Raw genomic sequence first — 17,775 nt, forward strand, 5'->3', positions numbered from 1 at the left:
TAGCATTTAACGTGAAGGTTTCAGCCATTTGGGCAAGTTACTCGGTTTTCCTGGGCCTCTCCCATATATACAAGGTATTAAACTTTTGTTTGATTTTCTCCTGTTCATCAGTCTCATGTCACTTTAATTCTTAGACCAGCCAGGAGAACCTAGAAGTGTAGAGGAAAATTTCTTCCTACCCAACACGTGAAAAGATACTTAATCGTTAGGGAAACACTAATCGTTAGGGAAATGCAAATCAAAACCACAATGAGACACCACTTCATGCTCATTAAGATGGCTATTATAAAAGAAAAAAAAAAAACAAGGTTGGTGAGAGTGTAGGGAAATTGGAACCCTCATGCATTGGTGATGGGAATGTGAAATGGTACAGTTGCTGTAGAAAACACTGTGACTCTTTCTCAAAAACTTAAACATAGAACTACCATATCCAGAAATCCCACCTCTGGGCATACACACAAAAGAATTGAAAGCAGGGACAAGAGCAGATATTTGTCCATCCGTATTCATTGCAACATTTTCTGAAATAGCCAGAAGGTGGAAACAACCCAAGTGTCCATCGATGGATGGAGGCATAAGCAAAATGTGGTCTATCCATATAATGGAATATTCCGCCTTAAAAGGAAGGAAATTTTGACACCTGCTACAACATGGATGAACTCTGAAGACATCGTGATAAGTGAAATAAGTCAGTCACAAAAAGACAAATACTGTATGGTTCTTAGAGGAGTCAAATGCATAGAAACAGAAAGCAGAATAGTGGTTTCCAGCAGCTGGGGCAGGAGGAAATGGGAGTTATTGTTTAGCAGGTCCAGAGTTTCAGTTTTGCAAGTTGAGAAAGTTCTGGAGATGGATTGTGGTGATGGCTGCACAACAATGTGAATGTACTTAGTGCCACTAAACTGAACACTTGGAAGTGGTTAAAATGTTAATTTTTACGCTATGTATATTTTACCACACTAAAAAAGAGAGTGTGGCCAGGCATGTACACAGAGAGAGGAAATGCCCAGTGCATGCGGGTAGCCCTCTTTACTGGTCACAAAAGGTGAGCTGGGCAGGACTGGCTGGGGCAGGGAAGGCTGTTCCCAAGGGGCCCTGGAGATGACCACCGCGCTGGTCACCACATTCCTCCTACCATCCTGGGACCCCACAGGCGTGCCCAGGGCTCCCCACCCGGATCTGTTTCTGTTCTGCTTCCAATGCTGGGGGAATCTCTCATGTTCTACAAGAACGACACGGGCTCCCTGCTCTGTGGGACACCCATGCAGGGCCCCAGCCATCTGTGGGCCTGCAGAGGCATGGGTGGGAAGACCCCCATCCCTACCATCCCACCGACTCTGAGAGAACCTACTTGCCTGCCGCCCAGCGCAGCTCTAGTTACTCCTCAGCTCAGAAGATCCCCAGCTCTCCTTTGCCCCTGAACAGCATTCTCTTTCCTCACTCCAGCTTCAAAGTGTCCAGCTGCAGCTTCCTGGCCCACTCCTTCCTCAGAACCAATGGCACTGGACCGTTCCCCAACCCCTGCATAGGTCCTGTGCTTTCCACCTTGGTTAAGTTTTCCCTCTGCCTGGAATGGTCGGCCAAAATCCTGCCTGTCTGCATATGGCAAGTTACTTATGAATCACAAAGGGAATAACACTTCTGCAGTGGAGAGATCTAGCGGTCGACCATCAATCTCTCAAGAATAGTGGAATAACCTGTCCATCATGGTGGATGTGATTGGTGTACAAAGTATTACTCATAATGGATTCTTACCAAGGATTTGTAGCCAAGCTCTACGGGCCTCTAGATCTAACTTCCAGTTTACAGGAAATAAATAAGGTAAAGGAACAAATTAGATGACATCACAATGAAACAATTCAATAGATTAAGAATGAGGGCTTCCCTGGTGGCGCAGTGGTTGAGAGTCCGTCTGCCGATGCAGGGGACACGGGTTCGTGCCCCGGTCCGGGAGGATCCCACATGCCGCGGAGCGGCTGGGCCCGTGAGCCATGGCCGCTGGGCCTGTGCGTCCGGAGCCTGTGCTCCGCAAAGGGAGAGGCCACAACAGTGAGAGGCCCGTGTACTGTAAAAAAAAAAAAAAAAAAAAAAAAGAACGAGAACAGCATGTGAGACAATGGTCCTGACTCTTCAGAAAGTCAATGTCATGAAAAATGTAAAGGAGGTCTATCATACAATAAATAGAAATAACCATACGCACTGCATGAACCTAGATTGGACCCTGGTTCAATAGATAGATAGATAGATATGTATGGATAGATAAATACGTAGATAGGAAAGAAGGAGGAGAGAGAAAAAGGGAGGGAAGGAGAAGAAACTTAAAATACATTTTGGGATAATTGGAGAAATTTGAATATTAACTAAATATTATAAGACGTAGGAACCATTGTTAGTTTTGTTAGGTGGGATAATAGTATTCTATTTATGTAAGACAATGTCTATACAATGGAGGTACATGCTGAAGAATTCAAGGGACAAAGTATCTGGCATGCATAATTTACTCTGAGATGGCTTAGCCAAAAAAAAGAAAAAAGAAAGATGAAGCAAATATGAAAAAATGCTAATCATTGAATCTTGGTGGTAGAGATAGGAAAGCTCTTTGTTTCATTTCTTCTTTATTGTTTACAGATTTTTCAAAACGATAATGTAAAAAAAAAGCAAAATTCTGCCCATCTTTTTTTAAAAATAAATTTTATTTATTTATTTATTCTTGGCTGTGCTGGTTCTTTGTTGTTGCACGCGGGCTTTCCCTAGTTGCAGCAAGCGGTGTACATTCTTCTCACTGTGGTGGCTTCTCTTGCTGCAGAGCACGGGCTCTAGGTGCACAGGCTTCAGTAGTTGCGGCACACAGGCTTCAGTAGCTGCGGCACGCAGGCTCAGTAGCTGTGGCTCGCAGGCTCTAGACCGCAGGCTCAGTAGTTGCGGTGCACGGGGTTAGTTGCTCCACAGCATGTGGGATCCTCCCAGACCAGTGATCGAACCAGTGTCCCCTGCATTGGCTGGAGGACTCTCAACCACTGTGCCACCAGGGAAGTCCCTCTGTCCATCTTCTGATTGAAATATCGTCTCTCATTCCTGCCTTCCTTGATTCCCAGACAAGAACAAAGGCTTCTCTCCCTCCCTAAGACCTGTAGCCTTCGAATCCCTGGTAGGATTTGCATCTTCTCCCTCCCAGTGAGCTGGGGTTCCTTGGGGCAAAGACTTTGGCTTATTTGCCTATGCTCCCCCACCAACACTGTCCCACCACAGTGCCAGGCACACATCAGGACTGAATAACAAACACCAATGGTTTCTGTGTGCCAGGCACTCTGAAAGTCCTTAGTTTTATGAACTCCCCCAGGGAGTGATTTGATGAGGTGGCTTTAGCATCCCATTTTACAGAAGGGTAAGCCGAGGCTCAGAGAGGTTAAGTCACTTGCCCAAAGTGATACCCCTCATAAGTGGTGGAGTCATGTTTGTCTCCAGGTCCCACCAACCTAAAAGCCTGGCTCCTGTGTCTGAATTGAATCTAAACTCAGTTCTTAACACCCTGATGAGATAGGTGGGGTGACCATTCCAATTTTATGGGAGGGAAAGCTGGGCCACTAGAAGGTAGAGGACATTCCCAAGGGCTGAACAAAGAAAAACAGTGTTATATCTGTGTTTTGGCACCTGTTTCGTGCCAGGCTCTGAACCGGCACCTTAAGGGCACAAACTCAATTCTCACAGCATTCCACGAAGTGGGGATGGAGGGAGGTGGTGTAGTCTGGTGATCAGGAGCTCAGACTCCAGAGCCAGCTGGCTGGGGCAAATCCAGCTCCCCCACTTCCTGGCTGGTGATCCTCAGAAAATTCCTTAACTTCTGCATGCCTCAGTTTCCCCATCCATAAAATGGACCACGATAATGGCATTTTGCTTACACCTGGGTTTGTTGTCATGATTTCCTGAATGAGTCATACAAAGCACTTAAAACAGTACCTATCTCAGAGTAAGTGTGAACTCAGAGAGGCAGGGAAGCCGCCCAAGATCACACAGAGATAGTGGCAGAGCCAGGATCATCTGATCCCAAAGCCCTTGCTTTCTAAACCCTTCTTTGGAGCATAGCCTGGGGCCAAGGGAACAAGGGTCTTTACCCCCAAATACCTGGCCCAACCCAGGTCTTGGCCTTTATGAAGTGTGGGGCTTCCCACGACTTGCCTCTCGCCTCTCCCCTCTCCCCCTTCCCTCCTCCCTATTTCTCCCCCTTCCTCCTCCCACTTGTCCCCTATCCCTGGCCCTCCCCCTCCTCTTTCTCCTCCCCCTTTTCTTCATCTGCTCCTACTTGGGCAGAACAGAAAGCCTTGGACCTCAGTTTATTTCACTTCTTGTCCGCCTCTGGGCCTCAACCTATACACCAAGGGATGTGAAGTTTACTAGCTTTGTATCTGCATGGGCTGCGACAGGTTCTCCGAGCCTGAGTGGACATTGGCCAGTGCCAGGGGTGTTCCTCCCTGTCAAGGAGGGTCCAGGCTCTTAGCTCCACACCCTAGGCAGCTTTACTGTGCTTGGGTGAGAGAGAGGTACCTTGGCCTTGGGCGCTGTGACCCCTCCACCCAGCCCAGCCTAGACCAACTGGCTCCATAGCCTGCAACAGTGCCTCACAAACTGGTTTTGCTCTGGCTGGCAGCCCAGACTTGCCGAGACGGGAGTGGGTTCCCAGTTAACTCCTGTCCCAGACTGGGCTAGGCTCCTGTTAGACTCTTCCAGAGTCTTGGGCATTATTGCCACTGCCTGCAGGGAAAGCAGCCATGAAAGCAGCTGTGCTGCACCCATTTATACCAGCAAGCCCTTATACCAGTTTGGTGGGAGCTGATGGCCGATCATGCCTGGTCCTGTTGTCACCACCTCTAACAAAGAGAGAACCTAGAAAGTCAGAGCTGCGCAGCTCCCTCCTCAGTGGATAAGCCCAACTCCCTCCTTGTACAGATGGAGCCCCCGTGAGGGGCCCGACTTTTTCAAGCATGCTGTCAAGTTAAGGACCAACCGAGAGGCCCTGAGCTACCAGGGGTGAGGCTGGCAGCCGTGTTTTTCCCGTGGGCTCACAGAGGGCCAGAGCCAGCTATGGGAGTGGGTGCAAATGAGGAAACGACAGGTAGCGGGGCTGGAAGCAGGGAGGCCGGGGCTCTTGCCTGTGTCCTGCCTGAACTGCCCACGCCCTGCTCGCGTCTACTCTTCTCCGTGACAGCGGGAGGTGGGTTCTCTGCTCTGATGACCTCTATGACCTGGCGTGATTCTGCCCCCTCTCTGGGCTTCAGTTTGCCCATTTGTCCCTATGAAGTTGGGCTGGATCATTCTTTCGGCAGGCATTTGCGGTACGGAGCCCCTACTGTGTGCCAGGCTGCATGCTGGGCTCGGAGGATACTTCGATGAACAAGGTCCCCCAGGCGTTGGGGCTTTAAGAGGTAAGGGCTGGAGGTCCTTCCTGGCGTGGGAGAGCTACCTCCCAGAACAAAGGAGACTTCGTCAGACCCAGACTGACGGGCCCTGTGTCCTCCTGGCTTGCCCGCAGCCAGCATTCTCTAGTCTTCTGTCCTTTGGTTTACTGCCCACTTAGGAGCTAGGGCCCCAGGTCAGACCCTAGGACGTGTGTCAGCTCCCAGTAGGAAGGTGGCCCTAGCAGATGGGAGGAGGGGAGGCCCTTTGAACCCTAGCAGGCTTCGTCCAGCCTCGCGGACGGGTCCCCGTATGAGAAGCCAGCCCGTTACCCCCACCAGGAGCCCTCACCCAGAGCCTGGGAGCCGACTCAGCTCCTTGGCAACAGGCTAAGGAATTCAGTCGCTGTACACGCTCCCTTCCTCTCCCCTCCCACCGCCTGCCTGCTGCCTGCGGGGGCGAGCGAGGCAGAGGCAGTGGAGCCCGCATATAAACCGCGGCAGAGCTCAGGCAGCGAGGGGACAGCACCGAGCCCCGACGAGGGCCCCCACAGCCTGCCCCGGCACCCCCGGACCCCCTCGACCATGGCTCTTCTACCTCTCTCGTGGCTGCTCCGTTTGACTGCCCTTGGCCATCTGATCGTGCTGCTGGCTGGTGAGTGTGGTGGATTCAGGCATAAGCGGGGTTGGGGAGCCCCCAGCCCCACTTCTGCCCCTCAGGCCTCCATGAGGACCCCCGGACCCTGCCCGTGTAAGGCTGAGATCCGTGGCAGCCCTTTCCTGACTGATATGCCAGAGGGGGCTGGGCATCTCCCTGCTGGCGGTCCCGGACTCAGGACTGCCCTTCCGGCTGGAAAGATTTACCATCTCGGAGACTGTCCCTGCCTGGCCCAGTGAGCAAGGTGGGCGACAGCATGGCAGCCGTGGTGGGAACAGCACAGGTGGAGGGATGCCAGGAGGTGGGGCTGTGGGAAGCCCGAGGATGCTCTTGGTGGGTGCTAGGGTGGGAGCCCTGGCAGACTGTGGGCCGGTCTCCCTGCACAGGGTTAATTTGTAACCCTCAGCCCTGACTCCTGAGTCTCAGCTTGGCCCCGGGCTAAGCCACAGTTGGGACTTTCTCCTGCCCTGATTTCAAGTCCTTCCCAGGAGTAGGGAGCCCAGGACCCGTGGAGGTCAAGGTCATTGCAGCTCATGACTTTGGCTCATCACTGTTCCTCTGGCCTGTAGCCCCCAGTCCCTCTACCGGTGTCTCCCCCATGATACTGCCTTTCTCCTACCAGCATAGCTTAGAAATGTTTGCACCTCCAGTCACTTGCTTTCTGGAGCCTGGGACCTGATAAGGCATGATGTATCCATCCCACCCAACATGAGGAAGATGGAGGCCCAAAGAGGTTTAGAAACTGGCCTGGGGATGCACAGCCAGCAAGTAGGGCAGGAGAGGGTAAGACTGGGTGCAGGAGAGAGTGTGGAGGCATGCTCACCACATCTGTGCATCACACTGCCTTCAAGAACCGTTTGAGTCAGCCCCATCCTCAGGGAATACCCGGGCCATCCGGCAGGTTGGGGCTCAGAGAGGGTGGGAGGCTGTCTTAGGGCACACAGCCAGGCTGGGAAAATGAGAACCGGTCTCCAGCTTCCAGAGCACCTCCGTGGAGCAAACTGTCCCCCCGAGTCCCTCTATTTGGGGAAAACCCACCAGTGGGGCAGAGAGCAGGTGGGTGGTGTGCGGGCCCCATGCCGCTGGCCCTCCTGCTTCCCGGGCTAGAACACTGAGCTCCGAGGTGTTTGGGGATAGTGGGTACTGGAAGGCATGGACTCCGATGGAGGTTGCTTTGCCATAGCCCTGACCCTGAGTGGGGTCTTACCTTCTTTGGTCCCAGCTGCTGCACGTTTAAATATAGCTATTGCCTCCATGTGGTGAGGCTCTAATGCCTATGAGGACGTTTTGAAAGTGGGAGGAGGAGGGATTACTTATACTAAGCTGGGGGTGGAGGTCTTCTATGTTAGGATGGAGAGGGGATCCTGGGGGCACTCTGGATGCTCTATCCAGCAGCCCGAGGCTTCAAAATCATCAAGTTCCTGCCCTAATCTTGGTCACTGGTTTTGCTGGGACATACTCACATTATTTCAACCTTTCTGAGCCTCAGTTTCTCCTCCTTTAAGACTGGGCATTTGGCCGGGCTCATCTTGGAAGTCCTTAGCCACGCTGACATTTGTGCCTCTGAGAGAGCCCCTGGGAACCCCTGCAGGACTAGGGAGTGGTCCACAAGCCAGAGAGGCCCGGAAGGGGGCTGGGGACTTCGTGGCTACTGCCCTGGCTGGTGCAGGGTGGCAGCGTCAGCTCCCAAATGTGGGTTTGCAGGGCTGTGTCAGGCAAGAGGCTCCTCTGCTTTATATAACAAACCTGCAGATAGAAGTCAGAGCAGTGAATTTTTCTCCCCAAGCACTGACGCATTCACTCCCACTCAAGCTCCAACAAGAAAGAGAGAAAAAAAAATCTGAATTAAGCTGCTGTCGTCTGCCCCCCTGGTTAGGGTGTGGGTGGGGGGAAGGCAGGGGAGGATAAATCCAGGTCAGGTCCAGGCCCAAGGCGAACTTAAATTAAAATTCCTCTATGTCTCCATTGGTTAGGATCTTATATGTCACAAAGTCCTTCCTTGTGCATTTTGTTGATTCATTCACTGGCTGAGCACCTATTATGTGTCAGGCACAATTCTAGGTGCTGGGGCCACATCAGTGAATACAACTGCCAGAGATCCCAGCCCTCAGCGTGCTGAGCATCAACTGGAGAAGACAGACAATCCTCAAAATCAACGGATTTGGTCTGTTAGAAGGAAAAAAGCACTGTGATTTTAAAAAGCAGGGAGTCGGGGGTGGTGGGGAAGGTGTTGAGGTTTTAAGTAGTGGGTCAGGGAAGAAGAAGGGGACGTTGAGGGAGCTGGGCGGGGACGCATGGGTGTCTCCAGGGCAGCACTCCTCAGTGCGGGATTCGGCCTCCAAGGGGACATTTGGTAATCTCTGGACACAGTTTTGGTTGTTACATTTTGGTTGGGGGGTGCTCAGGCACCTAGTACATAGAGGCCAGGGATGATGCCAAATGTCCTACACAGAACAGCCTCCATAACAAAGAATTATGTGGTCCAAGATGTCAGTGGTGTCTGCTGTTGAGAAAACCCTGCTCTAAGGGTCCAGATATTTTTAAAGCTTCATTCTCATAACCATCCTGAGAAGCAGGTGTTATCATGTCCATTTTACAGGTAAGGGAATGGAGGCTCAGAGAACCTCAATCACTCGTCCAGGACACACAGCTGAGCAATGGCTCAAGCCTTCTCTACCACCCAAATACCCAGAGACCCAGAACATTCCCATCTTTTCCTGCCTGTAATCCTCCGAACAGTCCTTGAGGTCCAGCCTAATGTACACCTCCTCTAAGAAACGTCTCCTGATCACTTGCGGCAGGAAGTGGTCTCTCCCTCCTGTAAACCCTGGCACATTTGGGGTCTGTTCTGGAACACGGTGTTTTTACCTGGTGTTTAAGGCAGCCTAGAAGAGTGGATGTCTAGGGGCTGGGAGGAAAACCAGATCTGCCACTAAGCAGCTGTGTGGCTTTGGGCAAGTCATTAAACCTCTCTGATTCTCAGCTTCTGCATCTTTAGAATGGGGATAAAAATCATCCCTTTGCAGGAATTAATGAGAGCAGATGTGTGTGTGCTGAGCAAAACACAGTAGGTGTTCTCCTAAGAAAAGCTCTGATACTTTGTGGTTATGTCTTAGCTGTCCAAAACACAGTAGGTGTTCTCCTAAGAAAAGCTCTGATACTTTGTGGTTATGTCTTAGCTGTCCATCAGGCTGGGAGACTTCTGAGGGCAGAGATGGGCCTCGTTCATCCCTCTACTCTTCACAGCGCCTGGCAAGAGCCAGGTCGGCATTTGTTGGTTGACTGAGTAAACATGGTGATCTGATAACATTTATTGGGATTAGGTGCTCTCTTCAAGCTCAGCACCAGCACCTTCGGGAGAAGGAGCTCAGGGTTAAGGACAAGAAGGTCTGGGTCTTTGCAGATACTCAAAAGTAATTCAGACAAGTGTTGCCTGAATCAGGAAGTGGATGGATGAATGGATGGATAATGAAAGATGTGTGAGTGGGCTGGTGAGAGATGGAGGGGTGGGGAGATGAAGGGGGCGGAGGATGCATAGGGGATGGACAGGTGATAGGTGGGTGAGTGGGGCACGGATAGACTGATGGACCAGGGTGAGTGGAGATGGATGGGAGGTAGACAGGTGGGTGGCAGGGAATGGGTAGGGGATTGACAAGGGGGTGGCAGATAAATGGATGGATGGATAGATGGATGAGGAGGTGTGTGAAGGGATAAGTAGATTGAGACATTATTTCCTTCGATGAATATTTATATCTACCTTATGCTGGATGCTGGGAAACACTGTGACACCAAGACGTACAAGGTCCCTGTCCTCCTGACATTCATATGACAGGTAATAGAAATATGACAGTTACAGAAAAGAAAATTTTAGCTCTGAGAAGAAAAGACGTCCCAGTTAGTTACACAACCTTCTCAAGCAGAACCAAGAACAGAGCCTGACCAGGGCCATTCGGGCACCACGGCAGAGGGCGGAGACTTTAGGACAGGCCGCCTCTGTGGCTCTTTAAGCCCTGGAGGTGGGCAGTGGAAGCAAGTCAGAAGAGCAAATTGACCTGCCCGAGCTTATCCCTCCTGCCCGCTGGACAGCGTGTCCCGGGTCCAGGCCAACCGGGGGCACCATTTTTCTGGGGATTCCTCTGGAAGTCACCTGCCACACCAGTCCAGGGGCCGGCTCCTGGCTCTACTCAACAGGACCTGGGGAGGCTGCAGCTGAGTCATTCTGAGGTCCCACTGTGGGAGAAGGAGGGTAATAAAGCGCCTTTCACATCCTGTTTCCTCAGAAAGGGCTACCGGTGACTCAGGGACCAGTGGCAGGGAGCCCGCCGACCACCTCGGGGCTACTACTGCTGCCCCCTGATGGCCCAGCCTCACCCTGCAAGCCTTGCACCCTCTTTCCCACAAAGCAGGGTGGGCCGAGGCAGGGGAAATGATGAGAGAAGGGGTGGCAGATTCTAGAAGGTGTGTGTGCACGCCTGTATTTGGGAAGGCGGAGCGTGTTTGGTTTGCGTGTCCACACACATAAGTATTTGTGTGTGAGCTGTGTGTGTTTTGGTGGAACCCCGGGGGGGTCACCTGGGGCCTCCCTAGCTCTGCAGAGCTAAATTAGTTTGTTCCCTCAGCTCCACTGCCCTGGAAGTCCTGGCCTCTAGATTTTTGCAAAACCCTCTAAGGTCATGCTTCGGCTGCATATGACCTTGACCCAGATCTGACACTCAGGTTCTTCCTCATTTTTTGCATACCCCTCTAGAGCTTACGGCAAACAGAGTAAATTTTGCTGGAGATTTTAGGGGAAGGTGGAAATGCAATGCAAACCACTTCAAATGTTTATATAAAATGTCTGGGTTCTCAGCTATCTGTTGGGTCACCGTCATTCTGTCCTGGGGTTTCTGTCTGGCTCCACGTGGGACGCAGCCATCTGCAGGCCCCCGCCCATCTCACTCTGTCCCCACTCCATGTACAACGCATCTCCATTCCTCCTCCTTACGCCTGCTCCCAGCTTGCCCTGGGAATCCAAATGGCCCATTGCGTTCCTCCCAAGAAACTGCTTCCAAAATCATCCTGGCTCTTAATGGCAGAACAAAGGATCACCTACTCAGCACACTCCTTAGAAGGTGGTTGTACTTATATATTTAAAAATTTTTATTATCCGCTATGTGTGCCTGGTTGCATGTATGCCTTTATGTGTTTTTTTTGGGGGGTGGGGGGCATATATATATGTGTCATTGTGTTTGTTGCTATGAGTGTACGCGTGTGTCATAGGGTATACACGTGGGCTGTGGATGGACCGAGGTCTGGGTGTGTCCCAGAGGTTGTGGAAATCCATGAATATGGATCAGGCAGACTGAGAGGGATGGATGGGATATGGTTGGGAGGGGGCGATAGCTGAGCAGGTGACTTTACTGGAGTGAAACCATGGTGGGGGGAAGGGCAGCGCCCTGGGCCCAGAAGGACCGGGAGCCAGGCCCGGCAGGAGAGCCTGTTCCATCACTTGCTGGCTGTGTGACCTCAGGCAGCTCCTTGTCAGTCTCACACTCCTCTCCCCTGGGTGAACCAACTATAGCGATTTAATGTTTAAAATTAAACACAACGCGCCAAGCAATGAGAGCGTTATGAGTAAGGATTCACTTTCATCACCTTACAGCAAGCCTCTGAGGTAGGTTCTATTACTGTCTCTATTTTACAGGTGGGGAAACTGAGGCATAGAGAGGTTTGGCCCGGGACAGGGGGCTGAGGTCAAGGGTGTGGGGCATCGGTTCTGGTTTGGGGGGGTGCGCGGCGGGGACAAGCTGGCGTGGGGCTGGGAAGCCAGATGCCCGTGGACAGTCCTGCTGACTGGGGGCCTCTGTGGGCTCAGGACAGCACCACGGTGTGAAGAAGTGTAACATCACGTGCGGCAAAATGACCTCGGAGATCCCCGTGGCTCGTCTAGTTCACTACCAGCGCAATCAAGAATCGTGCGGCAGACGCGCCATCATGTAGGTACTGCCCTCTTGGCCTCTGAGCTCCTTTCAGGCCCCGGGGGTGGCTCCCTGGCCTCCGCCAGTCCGTGTCCACATCCTGTCACCCAAAGCTGGGCTCCTGGCCCAGGGCCTCTGCAAACGCTTCTCTTGCTCCTGACCTGCTAGCCTCCTCGCCAATCTTAATATCTGTGCCACAGGGCAAAGATGAGCTGTGGCTTCCTGAACGGCCGTGGCCTGGAGGTGCCACCCAGGGTGACGATTCCTTCTGGGCCAAAGGGTGTTTATGCAGCCCTCGAACCTGCTGGATTTCATGGGGGATGAAAACACGGTGCTCTGAATGTGCAGGCTCCAGACGCCAGCAGATCTGGTGCAAATCCTGGCTTCACCACTTACAGACTGGGTGGCCCTGGTCATGTGGCCTACCCTCTGCGCTTTAGTTTCCTTATCTGTAAAATGGGTAGTTTGGGGAAGCTGAAAAGAGATAATGAAACTAAAGTGCTTGGCAGGGTGCCCAGAAGCTGCTGGCAATAGGAGAGGCCAAGGTTATTATCACCACTGGACAGATGGGGAAATAGAATCCCTCTGAGACTTTGGGGAGGGGTCAAGCCAAGCCAGCTTCCCCTCTGGCTGTTGGGATCCCTGGCCATCGTGGCTGCTTGCTCCTCTGGGGTCCTTCTTGGGTACTGCCAATCGCCCAGCCCTGAGGCCTTTCCCCAGGACTGACCTTTGGGTCTTAAAGCGGCGTCAGCCAGACTCAACCAGACCCTGAGTCCTGGCAACAGGAAATGGTCAGTGGGCCTTCGAAGTAGGGTCTCAGCTAAAGGAAGTTGTACTTCCTCCCACTGATTGTTACTAAGAGGAGCACGTGTGCTACTGCCTGACCTCTCTGCTCACCTGTCAAGACTCGCTTCCCCCAGACTCCCCCACGTATATGCTTCTATCTTGTAGGCGAAGGGGAAGTGGGACGCTCCAGAGAGGGGATGATGGCACTAGGGCAGCACTGCACCTGTGGGGCCTACAGGGTCACGCTTGCTTTCTGGACCTCTCTGGCTTCCTAGCATACTGGAGCCAGGCACATTTACATTACCTTTCTGAGCCTTGGTTTTCTCATCTGTAAAATGAGGGTGCATCTTACAGGATGGGTGTGAAGTTTAACCAGGCAAAATGCCTAGCACAGGTCATGGCGTGGAGCAAGGGTCCCCGCCAGCTCTGAGCTGTGGTCTCGGTAGTAAACCAGCCACACACAGCTTCAAAGGAAGTTCAAGATTTGGATGGCACTCAGGGTCCCAGCAGGGCCACCATATATAGGGTTGGAGCTCCCTAGGGGCCCTTTCAGTCCGAGGATACACACTAGGAGAGGAGGGTAGAGGTCCAGAGGGCAGCCTGCAACCGAGGGAGAGGAGGAAGAGGACGTTATGACATCGAGTCCTTTCCAGAGTGAGGAGGCCCTATCACCAAGCTTGCCAGAGAACACCGGTGACATCTTCTCCCAATCAGAAAACTTGCAGCCCACAGCCCCCACCTTCATGTTAATGACATTATTATTAACATTGTTATTATTTTGCTGATCTCCTACTCTGAACCATGGGCTTTACATCATTTTCATCTTCTACAATAACACAGAAGTAGGGTGACCCACTTGTCCCAGTTTGCTGGAATTTTCACAAAAAGACCCGCATCTTGAGAACGCCCTCAGTCCCAGTTTTTCTGGGATGCTTGGTCACCCCGCGGAAGGTAGGACTCTCTTTCCGGTTCTCAGGTGAGAACACGGAAGTTCCATAAGCTGAGCTGCCCCAGCTAAGAACTCATAGCTCACAGCTAGTAAGTGGTGGGGGCAGGATTTCTAGCCGGGTCTGCTCACCTGCAGTGCATGTGCCTGATACCCCTACTCCGCGTGGCATCTGGGCATCACTGGGTCCCTTGTCTTCCTTCCTTGCAGCCTGAAGACCATGAAGGAAAAGTTATTCTGTGCTGACCCACAGGAGAAATGGGTCCAGAAAGCCATGGAGCATCTAGACCGCAAGGCTGCTGCTCGGGCTCCAAATGGTGGCACATTCGAGAAGCAAATCGGCGTGGGTGAGCCCAGGACCAGCCCAGCCACCAGGGGGATGGACTGGTCTGAGGCCTCAGAGACCAAATTCACAAGCGAAAGCAGTAGCCAGGAGGCACAGAGGGCCTTCGGGACTTCCCCAGAGCTGCCACCAGTAGTGGCTGATTCCAGGGGGACCAGGTCCCCCTCCACTTCAAAGACTCCGGATGGAGGGCCCGAGACAACTGAGCTTTTCAACAAGCCTGCTGTCACCACCACCACGTCTTGGCAGAGTTCTACCGCCTACCAACCTGGGGCAGACCTCGAGGCTGACGGGAAAGCCTCTGAGGCCCCCTCCACCCAGGCCCCCTCCACCCAGACCCCCTCCACCCAGGCCCCCTCCACCCAGACCCCCTCCACCCAGACCCCCTCCACCCAGACCCTCCCCACCCAGGCCCCCTCCACCCAGGCCCCCTCCACCCAGGCCCTCACTATTTCACACACAGTCCCAGAGGACAACACTGGGTCCGAAGGCCAACCTGGGTGGATCAAGGGACAGGACCCCACACCAGAGAACTCTCTAGGGTCCAAAGAATTGGGTCCCACTTCAGCTCACACGGATGCTTTCATGGGGCCCGGCAGTGTGTCCGATGTCTTCGTGGTCCCTGTATCATCTGAAGGGGTCCCCAGCACGGATCCATTGGCCTCTGGCAGCTGGACCCCCAAGGTCAAGGAGTCCATTCACGCCACCGTGGACCCCCAGAGGCTGGGTGTCCTCATCACTCCCATCCCCGACTCCCAGGCAGCCACCCGAAGGCAGGCAGTGGGGCTGTTGGCCTTCCTCGGTCTCCTCTTCTGCCTGGGGGTGGCCATGTTTGCCTACCAGAGCCTTCAGGGCTGCCCCCGCAAGATGGCAGGAGACATGGTGGAGGGGCTTCGCTACGTCCCCCGGAGCTGTGGCAGTAACTCGTACGTCCTGGTGCCAGTATGAGCTGCCCACCTGCCTACATCCAGCTGTTCAACTCAGCTGCCTGGGGTCCCCCATCCTCACACTCACCCTCACCCAAGAGTCTGGCCCAAGCTGGAATGACTGGAGCGAGGAGGTGGGATCCTCTGGGTGGAACTGCCCCCAGCTCCTGGAGGCCACCCTTGACCATCCTTGACCTACTGCGGACCAAGGGGGTGGCCTCCACAACTCACTCCAATGTCCCAAGTCAGAAAACTCCCCTCTGCTGTTGGCTGGTTAGAGGGTCCCTTAGATACCGTGCCAGCCCCAGTGAACAATTATTTATTGAACGCCCGGCCCCTCTGACCCATACCCCTGCGGGTACCACAGTCATCCCTTCTTACAAACGAGCCTCAGGCCAGGCCCCTTCTCCCCACTCCCTCAGACTTCATCATGTCTCTCGGTCCCGCTGTGGTTGCCAGTCACCCGGGCCACCTGCGGTGCTAGCTCCCCTGCCCCCTGTATAGACCCCATGCCCCAGCCGGGGACCTGTCTTTTCTTGCATGAGGCTAGTGTGGTGTTTCCTGGGACTGATCCCAGCGAAGGATCTGCCCTCAGGTAGGCATCATGGGAATGGGAAATGAATTTATCCAGTGGTTTTGATTCCCACCCGCTGCCTTGCCCCGTCTGTGCTGTGAAGGAGCATTGACTACGAGCGTGAAGGTCGGGGGGGTCTAGTCCCAGGCCCACCAGCAATCCATGAAGGCATTCATACCTCTGGTTTCCCACCTGTGAAAGGGGAGAGGGACAGCAAATATGTGGCAATAGCCTGTACCCCTGGCAGGCATCACTAGTTGATCCAGAGACCCCTTTCTGCAGACCCTGGGTGCAGCCTCTCAACCTTCATCAGAAGAAATGGTCTCTGCCAATCGATGAGACCGGCACTTCCATGGACGCTGTGACCTGGAGGTCCTGCCCCGTTGTCAGCAGTGTGGGCCCCCTGGGGGGGGGCTAGGCTGGGGTACTTGAGGCTCAGAGACCAACTTTGAAGGCCCCCCCTCCGCCCCCACTGGCTTTGAGATGAGTGACAGGCTGAAGGAGGAGGGGAGGCCTGCAGGCTCCGAGAAAGGAGCCAGGGAACGGCTGCAGCTCCTTCGCTTCTTCGTTAGGGACCCAAGTCAGGCATTTTCTCTTTCTTTCCTGCGGCCTGGGTCCTCTTCCACCTCTCGCGCCCTGAAAACACTGTCCTCTGCACTCTGATTTCTTCTCCCCTCACCTTCATCCGCCCCGCAGGCAGGGCCAGGAATTTCCATGAGATCAAAATCCACCAGGGAAAGCTGAGGTTCCGTGTTTACTTCTGAAAGGGACTCTGTCTTGTGGGGCGGGACCGGCAGGGGAGGGAAGCTGTGGGCATGAAGTCAGAGGTTCTCTTTTTTGGCACTGAAGACTCGGGGCAGGCCTGAATGGCGCCGAGGGCTCACCGGGCCGGCCAGCACCCCGCAGTCAGAGCCGGACCTGCAGGTCTCACCTCTCAGGTCCCTGGCGGCAGCTTCCCACCTCCCTCCGATTGTCTCTGATGGTGTTCTTTGCCCTCCATCAGAGGGGTGTCCCATGGGCTAGGCTTCCCCCAGGTACAGGTGACATGCTCCTTTGTAGACAGATGCTGAGAGGAAGCACCCAGGGCTCCGGTCCACAGAGAGGGAAGCCGTGTTTCCCTGCCGGCCTGGCTCCGGTTGGCGGCACTCTGACAGCTCAGAGAGGAAGAAAGCGGATCTGAATGCACTTTGCGGGGCTCCTCTGGCCTGGGAGCCTTCAAGGGACAGGCACCCGTGAAGGGGCTCCCCTCTGTGAGAAAGCAGCTGGGGACAGCGTGTCCCCCTTTCCACGGATTTTGTGAGCTCCGCCAAGCAGGACAGGTACAAAGACAATTTGGGGAGGACTTCAGAAGGAGTTGATTGATCCTTTTGCTTTTCCAACACTATCACCAATGTCTGTGCCATTTTGTATTTTACTAATAAAATTGAAAAGTCTTGTGAATCAAATAAAGCTGCTTTTCCTAGGGCAGGCGCAGCACCAGAGCCTCCGGAGGATGGAAAAAAGGAGAGGCCAAGACTCTCCAGGAAAGCGGGACTTCCCTGGTGGTCCAGTGGTTAAGACTCCGCGCTTCCACTGCAAGGGGCGTGGGTCAATCCCTGGGCCAGGAGCTGAGTTCCTGCATGCCAAGCTGTGTGGTCAAAACAAAGAAACAAACAAACAAAAGGCTCTCTGGAGAAGTACTGGAGACCCCTGGGGCAGAGGGGCAGGATCTTTACAGTCAGCAGGAGAAGGGGGCACTGGGAACGGGGCTGGGGAGGGTTGAGTCTCTGGCCTGGCTCTGCTCTGCCCAGGTATGTGACATTGGGCCACGTATAAAATCAGGTGTGAGACTTCTAGTGGCTCCCATCCCTGGCAGGAATCAGAATCCCTTATGAACCACCACCCCACCCCTGGCCCATGCCTACTAAACCACCATCTTGGGGGCCTTGGTATCACCATTAGTGATCTAGTGACCCACAGGAACGAACTGGGCCACATTTTCCTCTTTACTGCCTTGACTCATTGCTGGTCCAGATAAAGATCAAAGAGGGATTACTCCTCAAGGGACTCGGGTGTTCATTGATATGACCCAAGTATAAACCTCCAGTGCCCGAGGTGGCATCATAAGAGCTGCTCTGTACAGTTGTGTAGGTTGGAAACTGTACAAGGTGCCAAAGGCCAAGCCCAGCTTATTATTATACAGTATTTCATGGATT

General features: G+C 53.5%; 1 protein-coding gene across 1 annotated transcript; it reads left to right on the plus strand.

The window, feature by feature from the left end:
- Window positions 1-5,822: 5,822 nt before the first annotated feature.
- Window positions 5,823-17,039, plus strand: CX3CL1 (C-X3-C motif chemokine ligand 1). The gene is made up of 3 exons (XM_032614291.1): window positions 5,823-6,045; window positions 11,903-12,023; window positions 13,948-17,039. The coding sequence occupies exons 1-3, from the start codon at window positions 5,976-5,978 to the stop codon at window positions 15,026-15,028; spliced, it is 1,272 nt and encodes a 423-aa protein (XP_032470182.1). The 5' UTR covers window positions 5,823-5,975; the 3' UTR covers window positions 15,029-17,039.
- Window positions 17,040-17,775: the final 736 nt, after the last annotated feature.

The sequence above is a fragment of the Phocoena sinus genome, chromosome 19 (genome assembly GCF_008692025.1).
Source record: "Phocoena sinus isolate mPhoSin1 chromosome 19, mPhoSin1.pri, whole genome shotgun sequence".
NCBI lineage: Eukaryota > Metazoa > Chordata > Mammalia > Artiodactyla > Phocoenidae > Phocoena > Phocoena sinus.